At 54.8% G+C, this 14,720-nt stretch overlaps 1 protein-coding gene across 7 annotated transcripts in view; it reads right to left on the reverse strand.

The window, feature by feature from the left end:
• Positions 1-7,445, reverse strand: part of SCN5A (sodium voltage-gated channel alpha subunit 5) — a gene marked incomplete at both ends in the record, with an annotated part of 85,611 nt that extends 78,166 nt beyond the window's left edge. For all 7 annotated transcript variants that reach the window (XM_082848749.1, XM_082848747.1, XM_082848753.1 and 4 more), the window contains 2 exons: positions 4,512-4,657; positions 7,173-7,445. In XM_082848749.1, coding sequence (XP_082704875.1) covers positions 4,512-4,657; positions 7,173-7,445 — 419 coding nt within the window. The remainder of the gene's footprint in view (positions 1-4,511; positions 4,658-7,172) is intronic.
• Positions 7,446-14,720: the final 7,275 nt, after the last annotated feature.

A 14,720-nucleotide genomic window follows, 5' to 3' on the forward strand; every position in this document is an offset into this window, starting at 1 on the left:
ACAGCAGTCACAGAAAACGACTGTGGGTACAAACCACAGGGTGAAGGGCTCTGTAAAGTGTGAGCAGACGGCCACCCAGGAAGAGGAACAGAATTATTTGTCATTTTTAAGAACAAACCTCATGTGAGCACATGTGCGTGGCTCTGTGCGGGAGATAGGGAGGCCTCTTAGCCATTGAACTGCTCCAAGATAGGGTATTATGAGAAACCAGACCCGCCTCTGGCTGGGCTGGGCAGGAAGGCTTCCTGGAGGAGGCATTTAGACAGGCACTGAAGGTTGGTTAGGGTTCCTCCAGCCGTCAGTCCTGGTGAGGCTCAGAACTGGGGAGACCCCTGTCTGGGGAGCCAAGCCTCTCCCAAGCCCTCTCTCAGTGCACACACCACTCATAGCTCTCATTAGAGAGGAGAAAAGGTCACTTGGCAGACAGCAGCAGTGCGGACAGGCCGCCTTGGACCAGAGGACTTGGCGGGACACAGACAGAGGTGAATCAAGGTCTAGCATCAAGACTTAGGGAAGAACCAGAGTAGACAGCCCTGCTGAGCCCCGCTAGCCAGGGCCTGGGTCTCACGGTGGGAAAAGACAAGTGCTCCCTGAATGAATTTTGGCTTTTCCAGACACAGCAATGGAGGGTGAGGTGCACAGACTCTAGTCTCTGCCACCTGACTGCTCAAAACCCTGCCTGGCTCTCCTATCCTTGAGGACAGCCCTTCCATTATTCTCAGTCTTTCCTGTGTATGTGATCTTTTCCTACCTAGACTGAGCCTTTAGTCCCTGTGACTCAGCCCAAGCATCCCTAGGTCCCCCATGGAGCCACGCACACAGCCAATACCAGAGAGATAAGTCACGTGTACTCCTGGCCAGGGCACACCTGTTTGCACTGCCTGGTGGTTTCAGGCCGATGATTGAGCTGGTTTCATGTGTGGGCAGAGGCAAAGGCCAACTCTCCGGGGCTGAGTTCAGCTGAACATCTTCAATCCTGCCGTGTCATTGTCCCCAGACACCCACTCCCAGCCTCATAATTAAAATGCCAGCAAGGACTGCCAGCCTGGGTTGTGGGGAAAGTCTGAAACTGGGGCTGCCTGTCTTCAGATCCTAAGGCATCAAAGAGAAGGGAATTAATGGTCGGGGTATTTTCATATATTTGTGCTATTAAATTAACACACACACACACACACACACACACACACACACACACACACACAAACATGTGGTTTGATTGCCCATTTGAATCTTCCAAGGGAATGTGGGAGGATTTTGTGAACAGATCCTATGCACCCAGGAAGGCAAAATGCTGCTTGCCATGAACGTGCGGCCTCTCTGAATGTGACTGCAGTGGAATTTGGCGTTCTGTTGGTTTCTTTTATTTAATCCTGGCAGGAACACATTCTGCAGGATTATAACAAAAATACTTCAGAAAAAAAAATTCTACATGCCCATATTTACTTTTTAGGCAACTTCCCAGGGACACGCTGCAAGCGTGGAGCCCAGAGCAAAGCTGAACTGAGGTATCGCACGATCACCAGCATGTCACTGGGAATGCCTGGATTGTCGCAAGTGAGCGGGCTTTCTTTCTGGAGAGCAGGGACTGCATTCCTGCCCCCTCGTAAGTTAGTCTTTGCCCCTACTGCCCTGTCCAAAGGGCCTGGCACAGAACTTTGCACACTGGGGACTGAGATGTTTGAATGGCTATAGAAATGTAGGCCAACAATCAGTTTCGGTTTTGCAACATGAAGAAATTCTAGAGATCTATGGCACAACAATGTGTCTATAGTTAATATGACTATACTGGACACTTAAAAATGATTAAGATGGTCAATTTTATGTTACATGTTTTCTACCACAATAAAAAAAAGTGTAAATGGAGAGAAAGCTCCTAATTCAAAACCTGAAATCTGTGGGCATTAGAAACGCATGGTGACTGCCAATGGGCATGGGGTTCCTTTTGGGGGTGACAAAAATGTTTTGGAATTAGAAAGTGGTGATGATTGCACAACCTTATGAATATACTAAAGTCCACTGAATGGTACACTTTAAATGGTGAATTTTATGGTATGCGAACTGTATCTTGATTGAAAAAAAGGGAAATGCATGAAGAGCTTGTAGATTTCTAGGCCTCACACTGGTGATTCTGGTCTGGAAGGCGCTAGGAATCTGCATTTTTAACAAACTTCCCAGGTGCCACTGGCAGACTGACATTTGGAAATGACTGCCTTAGAGCAGTGTGTGCAGAAATCATGGAGACCTTCCTGAAATGCGGGTTCTGGGCCCAAGTTTCAGCAATTCCTTTAAGATCCTTGTGATACTGCTGCTGCTGGTTGGTGTACCACACTTTGATGGCAAGACTCAAGGACACAGAGGGGCTGCTCCCAAACCCCACAATCCAGGCCCCTCTTCTCCCTCAGTGCCCCCCAAGCCCGCTAAGGGGCGCTATTGGAGGCCAGCAGTGCGCTCCCATCCCCAGGCAGTGGAGCGTCAAGGCAGCTGCTCAGAGCCCAGCACAGGGCCTCCCAGATGCTGAGCCACTTCCCTGGGACAGCTGCCCTGGGAGACAAGGTCCACCTCAGTGACCTCAGGGCCGGTCCTGCCGGGCGGAACCAGCCCTACACAGCCTCAGTGCCACCGCTCGGTGGACCCTCTGGCCAGGCTGGGGACTGCATTGCCCCTACCTCCTCCCTGGCCTCAGCTGCCCCATGGCCCAGCTTTGCAGGAGCCCTGGGGCTGCAGTGGCTACCAAACAGAGCTGGGTTGGTTAGATACCTGGAGGAGAAGCCCCAGGTGGGAGCCAGAGCATGCTTTCGGGGACGCCACGCCCTTGGAGTGAGGCCGGAGACAGGCTCAGAGCAAGAAGGCTGGCCTTTCCTCCCGCTGCACTGCTCTCACCAGGCTATGCCCACATGCCTGCAGAAATGACAACTCCTCGTGTGGTTGTCTAATCACGCTGAGGGGACTGTAAAATTCCCAAGGGGGCAAGGACAGTGTCTTATTCAGCTTGACACCCCCAGGGTGCCGGGCAAAGTGCCTGGCACCTACAGGGAGCTTGGGAACAGTTGCAGAATGGCTCAAAATTAAATCCAGGACCACCCTTGCCTCATAAAGTAGGATGCAGCTGTGAATGGTAGGGTGCCCCTGAATATAGTCTCTCCCCACAGTGTCTGCCCACCCTAGAGACCACCCTACTGATGCCACAGCCATGGCCTGCATGGGCTGGGAGCAGGGGGTGGTCCCTGGACATACATGTGTCTCAGCATCTCCATGAGAAAGGCAGGAGCCAGTTGGAGGGGGCTGGAGAGCGTCTGCAAGCAGAAAACAAACGGGTCCCTGGGGCCCTCTGACTGGTCCCTGGGTTTGGGATCCGGCACCGGGGCACAGGTGGGCAGACAGTGGAGCCAGGAAGGAGCATCCCTCATCCCTGCCTGGACAGGAAATGTCCCCCGAGCAGTCAGCATCTGTCTCTGTTACTCAGTCCCCCACTGAGCAGCTGTTTTCCTGAAGCCTCCTGCCCTGACCAGAGGTTAATGGGTGAGACCTTCGCCTTCGCCTCAGAAGAGGTCCATCCGGAGGGGGGAACTGAGGGGGGACCTTGGGGAGCTCTCGGGCCAAGCCACCAATCTAACAGCTCATCACACCACTGAGCCCAGCATCATCGATTCAATTAACAGGCAAGTCAGCTGCAGCTAAAGCAAAGCTGCCCACGCCCTCACAGTGAAACACAGATGCCTCTGACTCCACAGCCAGATACCTGCCCCCCCGCCCCGAGAGGCTCCATGTATACAGCCAGATACCTGCCCCCCCGCCCCGAGAGGCTCCATGCATAGGGCCCTTTTTCTGAAGTCCAGAGAACAGCCGTTTCCCTGTCCCATGCTCGGCCCGAATGGGGTCCTCCTAGGGCCCAAAGACCAGTACCCGTCCCTTACCATACTGCAGCCGTCCCATAGCTCTCCTCCGCAGCCTGAAGATTTTTTATGTTGTGGTTTATGTAACTTAACGCTAACCAGAGTTCTTTGAGATATCCGGAAACTGCAGACATTTTGTCAACACCTAATCAAAAAGCAAGCGATGCCTCCCTTGAAAGAGGCCCACATGTGAATAAACCAGAGGCCTCTTTACTGGGAAGCGTCTTCTCCTTGGCTGAGCCCCGGTGACCTGCTTGAGGTCCCAGCCGGTAGGCGGGGAGGTGCAGGCCCGGGAGGGTACATGTGGAGCCAAGACCAGAACCAGGGGACACTGATCGGCCTCATTTCTTCTGGGATCCTCAGTAGCTGAGCTTCTAGGACATTTCTCTCCTGAAGGATCAGAGCCGAATCTCCCAAACTTTCATGTGTTCACGATCCCCTGGGATCTTGTTAAAATGCAGATGCAGATTCGGGGTGGGGTCCGAGAGACTGATGTCCAACCGCTCCCAGGTGACAACTGTGTGCTCGTCTGAGGACTGACCGAGAATCAGCACCACCCTCAGCCCTAAACGCCCCATCCACCACCCGCCCCCCTCTCCCGCCCTGTTTGGGGCCCACACAGCGGGGACGGACTGCCAAGGATATGAATGAACGAGGATCTTCACGGCCGCTCTCCGGATGGGGTGGAAGGGGCTGAGGACATACAAGGCGTTGGTGGCACTGAACCGGAAGATGGTCTTGCCTTTGTTCAGGACGATGAAGGTCTGTGGACGGAGAGCTGCTTTAGGTCGGGTGGCAGCCCTTAGGCCCTTATGGAGGAGAGAGGCTTTTGGGGGGCAGCTGTTGGCTCAGAGCCCTAGAACTCTGGAGAAAGGGTAGGGTGAGAGGAAGAGGAGAGGGCCTGAGGGAGAGGTGAGGGGTAGGGGCAGTCGGCACATTTGACAGGTGAGTGGACCCTTGCTGGGTCACCCACGGCTGGGGTGGGATGAGATCAAGTTTAAGGGATTGTCAGGTTGGGTGGATTTAGTTTCGTTTGAAAATTACAGTCCCAGCCAGAAGAGGTCTTTCATGATCCTAGCCGAGCTGTTATCATAGCGGAGGCCAGGACCCCGCTGATGCCCCCTCCTTCCCCTCTCCCTTCTGACCCCTCTGTGCTTCCCCACGAGGCCCACTGAGGAGTGAGGGTCTGATAAGGGAGCTGGGTCAGCAGGGAGGACTAACGGGTGAGAGTAGGGATGAGGAAAATGCAGAGCCCAGCCCAGGAGAGCGAAGCTTTCCCGGGGACTGTGTCTCCTGGAGTCCAGACAGATGGCAGCCCCACCTGACCCCAGAGGACACAACCTAGTGTCTTCCTCGGGGGATCATGTGCAGCCCAGGGTAAACCTGCTCCCTGTGCTTCCAGAAGAGTCTATCTACACAGCTCAACGGGGCATTTGAGCGGACAATGGGTGCTAGAGGCTGAGCCACGAGCACATCGAGTGGGCATTTGAGCCAGATGCCACCCTTGAGGACAGCAGCCCATTCCCCCTGCCCTGGCTCAGCGGGCACAGCTGAGGTGGCATAGCCTGGGGCTGTGCTTCTCCAAGGGCTGAGCTGTTGAGATCAGGTTCTTTTTACTCGGGGCTGGGGAGAAAGCTGACCAGAGAGGTGAGGACTGCTGTGGTGCCTGAATCACCCGGTGGGGCTGCAGGCAGTGTGACCGGGGGTCAGCAAGGGGAGACGGGAGGTTAGAGACCAGAATCCTACCTGGGGCCACCACTCAAGTGTCCCCGATCACAGGGACAGGAGAGTGTCCCTGACTCCTCCCAGGCTCAACTGCCACCAGCCCCCCAAAGCCCAGCCCAGCCCTGGCCTACTCTCAGCCGGGTCCCCGTGCCATGACTCCTGCCTGTCCCAGCTAACTTCAACCCCATCGCCACTTTGATGCACCACTCAAACCTTGACTCGTCCCCAGCTGCGGCCTTAACCCGACCCTAATTCTCACGTCCAGCTCTGACCAACCAGGATCTAGGCCCACCCAACCTGACTAATCCCAATGTCTAGTCTAACTCTGACCCCAACCGTGGCCCCAGGCCCCCACCTTAACCCAGCTTGAGTCACTCGAACTCTGGGGGGAATCGAGACCAGGTTCAAGGTCTCTTCTCCCGCCTGTGCATATAGCCTGGGTGGGCTTTCCTTCCACCTACCCAGTCACATGTGCCTGCACACACGGAGACGATTGGCACCTCTCCCACCCTCAGACTCCTGGTCTCCTGAATGCAGTCTCATTGCACAGTGACACACAACTCAGACGCCCGGTGACACTGACACGCAACACTCATACCCGCCAGGTGCTCACATTCACTTCCTCAGCGCTTCCTCAGCCCTGGACCAACTGCAGTGATGTGGGTAGGAACCATCCTCCTCGGCACCCAGCCTTCTGGGGAAAGGCCTCCCCCAAATTCAAACCCACCTTCTTCCGGCAGTGAGGACCGAAGTGTGGGCAGCTGGGGTGGGTACCAGGCCTCTGCAGGAGCCCTGCATGCCCGTGGTCTGGCTGGGTGCAGGGCTGAGCACACGGTCCTGAGAGGTGAGGCCAGGGCAGGGGACCCAGACGGGGGAACTGACCTCCTGGGCAGAAATCCATGCCTGAGGAAGCCTGGGTTACCCTGCCCTAGTGGACAAAAGCCCCTTCCTCTCCCTACACTCAGGAGGGACAATGGCAGAACCACCCCTCCCTACCCCTCTCAGATTTCCCACTGGCCATCAAGGTCCCATCACCAGCCCACAAGGCCCAGGATGCTGCTGCCGTGGCCCCCAGCCTGAGCTGTCATTACACAGCCAGTGCCTAGCAAATTCCGTGGGGTGGGGGATGGGGGCTACATGCTGTCTCTGGTTAGGAGAGGGATCACATGCTGTGCTCTGGGGCCCAAATTGGACTCAGGGCCCGACTCCAATTCACACATACCACGGGACCGGGAGGAGTCCTCCAGGGGTGAGAATAATCTAACCACAGATGATTCCCAAAGTAGATACTCCACAGGGAGGCAAGATTTCAAGTGTGGCTGCCTGCTCTTTCTTTCATAGCACCAAACCATCTCAGGCTGCATAATTCTGGCCTTTTATTCCAGAACTCTAACATTAAGGTGATGGGAATATAGATCACTAATGACTCACTCTCCCAAGGCCCAGGGAAGCCAACCCCAAACAGAGCCCCCATATGGAGGTGAGGCCCTCTCGCTGTCTGCTGTGTTGACAGGGATGCTGCAGGGAGGTGGGGTGGGGGTGGGCAGCAGTCACCTTTTGGGTGCTATAGAAGGGGTCCAGGTCCTCCAGGGGCTCCCCAATGAGCTCTTGGGGTGGGTTGCCATAGAGATCCGGCAGCTTTTTGGAGGCCTGCAGGTCCAGCTGGGGCTGGGGAGCCTCCTCCTCGGGCAGCCCGTCTCGGCTCTCCTGCGAGGCGGCCGAACCTCGGGCCTGCTTCTCTGCCATGCGCTTCTCAATGGCCGCCAGAGACTCCCGGGTGAACCTGCGGAAGCTGCTGGTGACCCGAGGTAACAGGAAGTCTGCCATCTTCTCATCCTGCTTCTGGGGCACAGGCTGTCCTCACGCTACCTGCAGGGAAGCTGAAAGACACAGACATGCGGCTGATGCTGCGCCCACGGCCAGGGGGCAGGGTGGCCAGACCTGGGGGGAGTGGCTGGGCTGGTGGAGGCAAGGACCAGCATCTTGGCAAAGATGCTCCCCACCTCTCCACAGGCACACTTGGCGGACGCCGGCCTGGGCAAACCCAGAGCCCTCCAGGCTCCAGGGAATGCATGGGGACCTGCAGGAGGGTCGCTCCTCCCTTTCCCATCCCAATGAGCACGTTTGAATGCAAGTAGGCATGAGTGACTGGGTCATCGGGGACCCTTCATTCTACCCCACTCGATACAAAAGGGCACACTCACACCTCTTGGTTCCTTAACCAAGCCCACTCTGAGACACTTCTCACAACTGATCCCGACACACCCTGGGCTGAAGGGGACACTCCATGGGGCAGGGAGGGGGACTGTCACCTTTTTATTTCAGATCTCTGGCCAGGCTGGTCCTGAACAAATGAAGGATGGAATGAATGACGAATACGTAGATGAAGGGCAAGGGCGTTAGAAGGTACCCACTGCTGCCCTTCCTCTCAGCTTGTCTCTTCTACAGGAAACCCTGGGACCCTAGGAGGGTGATCAGAGCCCTCCTGGGCCAACGTCCCAACCCTGGGCTTCTTTTTCAGGCAGATCCTCGGCCTGAGTGGTGGGACCAGAGGGTGGGGGACAGTCTGTCTGGTCTTCCCATAGCACCACGCACCTGCGTGGGGGAGGGTGCCCAGACTTCACCTGGGGCACGGAGGTTCCAACATCTGTCCACTGAGGGGGTATCTGGATCTGCTCACCGAGGCCCAGGCAAGTCCTGCAGGTTTTTGGCAACAGCTGGGTAACAACTTGGCAGCTGCCATCCAGATGTTGGCACCGCAGAGCTGTGTACACAGCTGCCACAGAGCCCCCTGAGAGGATCTCAAAGAAATCCCCAGAGTGAGGCATCCTTCCAGAGATGGAAAACGCTGACGGAGCATCCCAGACTCCTCACTCCCCTCCTCCTGAGTCTGAACAAACCAGGGCCCATCTCGAGTAATAGCAGAACCAGAACATGGTGACCGCACTTCCGCTAGGACGTCCAGCCAGCAGCTGCATGTGACGCCAAACAGGGAGAATGTGGCCCCCGGTGGCCTCAGATGATCCAGGACCTGGTGTGAACAGGCTCTGACTCTGACACGGAGGCCGGAGAATGTGTACCCGACTGCCCCACCAAAACAGGATGTGGTCGGCGTAGCTCCTGACTGGGATGCCACTGCCACTAGGAGGGGGAGGCCGTGTCACTAATTACCACATCAAACCCGGGCAGGGCCGGGCACCTGTTGGAGATCTCTGCCAAGACAGAATCCCTTTCCTTCAAAGACAAGCTCTGCCTTGATCTGACTCCTGGGACACATGTCACCAATGACCCCAATGAGTGGCTGCCACCCCGACCCCTGCACACACCCCGCCAAGGGCCCAGGCTCCAATCACCGTGAAGTAAGCACCTGGCCAGGTAACAGGTAAACAGTGAGCAAACACAACACAGCCAGGTCTCAAAAGGCCGCCTCTGGTCCGCAGGGAGATGCAGCACGGAATGTGTGAAGGGAAGCCAGAGGAGAGAGGTCCCGGGACAGACACTGTCAGAACCACCCCATCCTTCAGCCTCTTGTTCTTCTGGTTCACTCCAGTAAAGTTATAGGAACATCTTTGTTGAAAACAGCAGGTGAAGGAGTAGATCCCTATTTAATAAAAGCCTGTCCCTGTCTAACTCCATCTTTGCGTGAACAAAGAGAGGCGTCTGTAATACTCGCCACCAAACATGAATGGTGAGGTTTTTTCCTCGGCTGGTGGAAGTTTAGGTAATTTTAAACTTTCTTCTTCGTGCTTTTCTTCAGTTTTGAATTATTTATGATGATCTTATATTATTTTTCAAAAACAATAAAGTCATTATTCTTTTTATTAAAAAACAAGGCAGCCTGGATGACAGCAGCCCCTTCCTCGCAGGGCAATCCTCTCCACTGTGAGCCATCACTAGTCCTGTAAATCAGGAAGTCTCCTCGTTTACTTGGAATTATTTCCTGAAAATAGTGTTCTCTGTCTCACTGTATCCATCTGTGTCCACATGCCTGCGAGCGTTCTGGAGACACGTGGACACCCATGGACCTAGGGCCCCTGGTACATAGCGGCGTGTGTGTGTGTGTGTGTGGTGGTGGTGTGTGTATGTGTGTGGTGTGTGTGCGTGCATGTGTGTGTGTGTGCGTGTGCACGCAAGCTTGCACCTGCATATACATCTGTTCTGGTAAAGGTGCTTTTAAAATTTGTATTGAAGTCAACTGTTCATACAGATTGGTGCCCAAATCCTAAGTGTACACACAGGTGGATGAATTTCCACAGACTGAACTCGCCCAGTCACTAGCGCCCAGGTCAAGAAATGGATAATTTCCAGTCCCTCTGACTGGGGTTCCCCTCTAGTCAGCAACTGGATAACCACTCTCCCGACTGCTAACAGTCAGGAGACTAGCTTTGTTTGCCTCTGCAGCTCAGAGGAACCTAACAGACCTCTTGGAGTGATGGGGAAAAAATCTGGGGGGAACTGCATCTCGTTCTCATTAACCTCTATCTGAACTTTAACATTTCCTTCCATTACGAATGCAGGCAGCAAGATGGAAGTGTTAGCGATACCTGTGACCAATAGAAATGCAGCTATTTCTCTGTTCCATTACAGGGGCTGCAGTATCTCAAATAGCATTAATGCCATGGCTACTTCAAAATTACAACACTTATTAGATATTATTATTTAATATAGTAATAACGAAGCCCCAATGACAGGGCCCCGGGTCCTCGGAAGGGTCTTGCCCCAGCTGGCCTCCAGCAGGGCACCAGAACCCCTGGGACTCGGCAGTTTGTGAAACCAGATTCCAGATGAAGTTCCCTGCTCCCCAGCAGCCAGGCAGCTTCAGGTTCCAAGGTAAACCTGCCAAGAGCGTCCTCTGTCTCTGGGTCCCCACAGGTGGCTCACTGTGAGTGGGTGGGATCTGTTTTCTCCCTTGTTCTCCCACTGCCTGCACCTGGCTCTGGCCCTGCCCTTCCTTCAGCAGCTCAGGGCCCACGCCCTGTTGAGGCTGAGACTGGCTGAGCCCTGGCTGCAAGCTTTCCGGTGATGCCAGGGTAAGGAGAGATCGGGGTAGACCTGAGGACACTCCAGGCTCGGGCCCAGCCATACCCCTCAGGCCTGGGACGGCAGGCCCCCAGCTTTGCAGGGAAGACCCACTTCTGGCTGGGGAAGTGCAAGGAGCCTCTATCTCACACAGCTCCATCATGTAGGGGAGCCTGGACGAGATTTGATTCAAAGATCACACAAAGATCATACTCTTCTAGATGCCAGCACCCCATGACTCTCACCCTCACGCAGGACAGCCTCTCCACCTGCACCAGCTTCTCCACCAGCAACAGTCTCTCCATCTGTACCAGCTTTTCCACCTGCACCAGCTTCTCCACCTGCAACAGTCTCTCCACCTGTAGGAGCTTCTCCACCTGCACCAACTTCACCTTCACCAGCTTCTCCATCTGTACCAGCCCTATACCTGCTCCCCAGGCTGGGACAGCTTCTTCCAGATGATCCCTCTTCTTGGGCCAGTTTCCCCTGTCCTATCGGTGTCCCCTGAGCTCTAGGGACCCCCTACTCCATCTTGTCTCAAGTTCATCAGCTTCTGTTACTGGGTGCATCTCTCCCTCAGTTCTGCTGGCTCCTGAGAGTCACTGGGAGCAAACTGTGAACCCTCCTTTTCAAACTGGCTCCTCCTGACACCGTTTCCTCTGACACTGGCCGCAATTCCCTAGCTCCACCAAACAGCAGGCCTCCATCCTCAAGGCCACGGCCGTGGGATGGGCCTCCTGGCCCCAGCTGGGACCAGTCTGATCCCATTGCCACCGGCCTCCTCCCTCTTTCCCTCCACCCACCATGTGCAGCTCCCACCATTCCCTAGTTCAGACATTGCCAAACACTGTCCATGCCCTGTGCAACGGCAGAGCCACCTCATGCTCCCCTCACTACGCCACCTCCTCCAGGACGCCCTCTCTGATTGCCCACCCACACTGACCTCCCTCCTTTGGGTCAGGAGGCTGAGCCCCACATCCAGCCCTGGATCTCTTCCTGGCCTCGGCTGCTCTCTGACACTTGTTAGCGTGGGTCTGGTCTCCCCAAACATCTTGGAAACCTCATCTTAGGGCAAGGCTGGGTCCCCCCTCCTCTGAGTCACTGGCCTGTAGGTGTGGGAATTCACATCAGGGCGGAGATGCTGTGGGGGGAGAATATGGACTGTTCACACCAGAAACTGGACCGCCCCAGACTGTCTCATCTTTTTGTCTCCTCCTGAAAGACGATTTCCTGAATGCACAGGGCACACAGCTGGTGCTCAGTCAATGGTGGTTACAATGCCGTGACACAGGACACGACAGCCCGGCAGCCTGCAGTGCAGCCATGCAGTGCTGGGGTGGAGGAGGGATGCGCAGGACTTCCCTGGTTTTAGCACTAAAATTCCTGCATCCCAGATGCCCTTCAGTCCTGGACAAACCAGGCCAGTTGGCCGTCCCTGGGGTGAGGAGGGACCAGACTCCAGCCTAACCCCTCCTCGCAGCCCCTTCCTGCTCACTCCCCTCCTGGCTCCTGAAGGCAGTTCCTGAGTCACTTCTGGCATTCTGCTCGCCTTGGAATCGGAGCCTCTGGAACGCAACAGGCAAAGAATATTCTTTGCCATGTAAATTTATTCAAAGAGCTCTGTGGAAGTGATTCCCTGGCTTCCTAGAAAATCTCTGCTGGCTTCCTCTGCTCTGGGCGCCTCCTTCCCGCCCTGCAGTCCAGGTGACCTTGGGCTGGAGCACCCACAACCCTGGGCACTAGTTCCACCTGTGCCCTTCCACTGCCCCTCAGTCCTGAGGGCTCAGGGAGAGGGTGTGGGTGGCCCTGAAGCAGGGGCTCACTCCCCACAGGTGTGAGGAGGATCAGGAGCCACTTCATTTCTCCCTTGAGAACCCGCTGAAACTAATCAACACCTCAACCCATAGACTCATTTTGATGACTCAGTGAACATTTAATCAGTACCCACTGTGTGCATGGCCCTACAAATGACTTCTTAGAATACTTTCCTTCCCTAAGTGATGGGTCCCAAATCAACAGGTGTGATGACAAGAAAGGGGGAAAAGTCATCAGCAAGGAGAGTATGGTAGCTTTTAAGGAAATTTCTACTTGGTCTTGTTGAGGTTGGCAATGAGGAAATGCCCTGGGCCAGAGAACCCAGCCCTGTGACCGGGTCTGCTCACCCCTCTTATCTCTGGAAGACTTCCTAGTCCTATGCGGGATAGGGGCATGGTTAGGGCTATGGCTTGGAAGCAAGACTGCCTGTGTGAACCTGGGTCCTGGCCACTTGTATGTTCTTGGGCAAGTTAACTGATGGTTCTCTACCTCAGTTTTCTCATAGGTAAAATGGGGTTAATAATAGTACCTATTTCACAGGGCTGTTCTGAGGCATAAGTGTATTAATACTTGCACATGCTCAGCACACAGAAAGTGTTCAATGAGTGTCATTTGCTATAATCATTGTGGCTATTGTTGCCATTCTTTTTCTCCTAAGAAATCCAGCTCAGAAGACCCTTCTCTGAAAAACCTTGTCGCTGCCCACACCAGTCCTCCCCGCCTGGCTGGCCCTTCCCTTCTCTGCGTTCCTGGCACATTGCGTTCCTATACTGGCTTCATCACAGGGTAGAGTAATTTGCTTCCACATCTGCCTCTCCCTCTGGCTGTGTCCTGAGCTCCCAAAGCACAGTCTGGCCTCAGAGAGCTGCCTATAAGGGCCTGGTGAATGAAGGAATGAACGCATGAATGAATGAGTGCCAGATTAACCTTCCTACTGCCCAGCCACTAACCCACACTGTGACCTTGGGATAACGTCACACTTACCACTCTCCCTCCCCCCTTTCTGGACCTCAGTTTCCTCAACCATGAGCTGGGGTGGGTCATCCCAGCAGCATCACTTGCTCGTTATGTGCCTGGGACTGCGCTTATTCCATCCTTATAACAATCCTAGGAAGAGGGGACGTTATTATCCCCATGGTACACATGGGAAATCTGATGCTTCAGTCTGTCTGAAGCCAGGCCTTAAGCCTAACCACTGCACGACATTGCCTCCCACCTCTGAGGACATGGAGAGCAGGGAGGAAGGGTCAGGGCTATCTGTGGCCTGCCTACCTGGGCTGAGTATGTCTGTGATCCTCGCTCCAAAGCTAAGAGCCGGCCCATCAGCCTCCTCTGAGGCTGGCCCTCCCTCTTCGCAGCCTGTGTGGCCAGATGGTCCCAGGGAGACCTAGCCAGTTTCTGCCCTTGTCTCTCCAGCTCTCCACACCAGATAGAGCTGCCCAGTCCCATAGGAAAGCCACTCTGCACCTGTGGCTAGCGAGCACCTGGCAGGTGGCTAGTGCCCATCCAGGTGTGCTGTGTTACATCCACACTGGTTTGGAAGGCTTAGCATGATCAAGAATGTCACCTATTTCATTATTAACTTTTAAATATCGATTAAAATTTAAACTGGTCATATTTTGGATATATGTACTGGGTGAAATAAAACATATTAAAATTAATTTCACCTGTTTCTTTTTACTTTTTAAAATGCAGCTAGTAGAAAATTTTAAATTGCATATGTGACTTGCATTTGTAACTCAAATTATATCTCTATTGGATGGCACTGTCGTAGAGTTCCAGCCACGGGGCCCTAAACCCTTACAGAACTCCACCTGCTTTGGGGCTGGGCCTCAGGCTAGCCTGGGGGTGGGGGAGGGGAGGGAGCAGAAAACGGAGGGGAGGAGGGCTGGAAGGTGGGGATAGGTGTAAGGAGGGTTGGAGGGCGGGGATCCCACAGGTTGGGATGGTAGGGGGTGAGGGGAAGGGGAGGAGTCGACAGTGTGTTTCAGGCCATCCCTCCTGCTCAGGCAATTATATGCACAGTCCTGGCTCTCCCGGGGTAACCACTTGGACAAAGGCTCAGCGGGGGTGCCAGCTGGTGCCCGTGGCCTGTGCATTCAGGTCCCTGCTCCCAGATCAAAGGCACACTGGCACATCCCTGTGCGGGCAGGGCCTCAGCTAACCGGCTCCCTGCAGGCTCCTCTCCTTTGAGGCTGCACAGGCATTAACCCTGTCCAGTCTGGACCCCAGTCCTCAGGAAGGGGGCGAGGCATCGTGAAGGGGCTT

The sequence above is a fragment of the Leucopleurus acutus genome (genome assembly GCF_964270905.1).
Source record: "Leucopleurus acutus genome assembly, chromosome: 10".
Classification (NCBI taxonomy): Eukaryota; Metazoa; Chordata; class Mammalia; order Artiodactyla; family Delphinidae; genus Leucopleurus; species Leucopleurus acutus.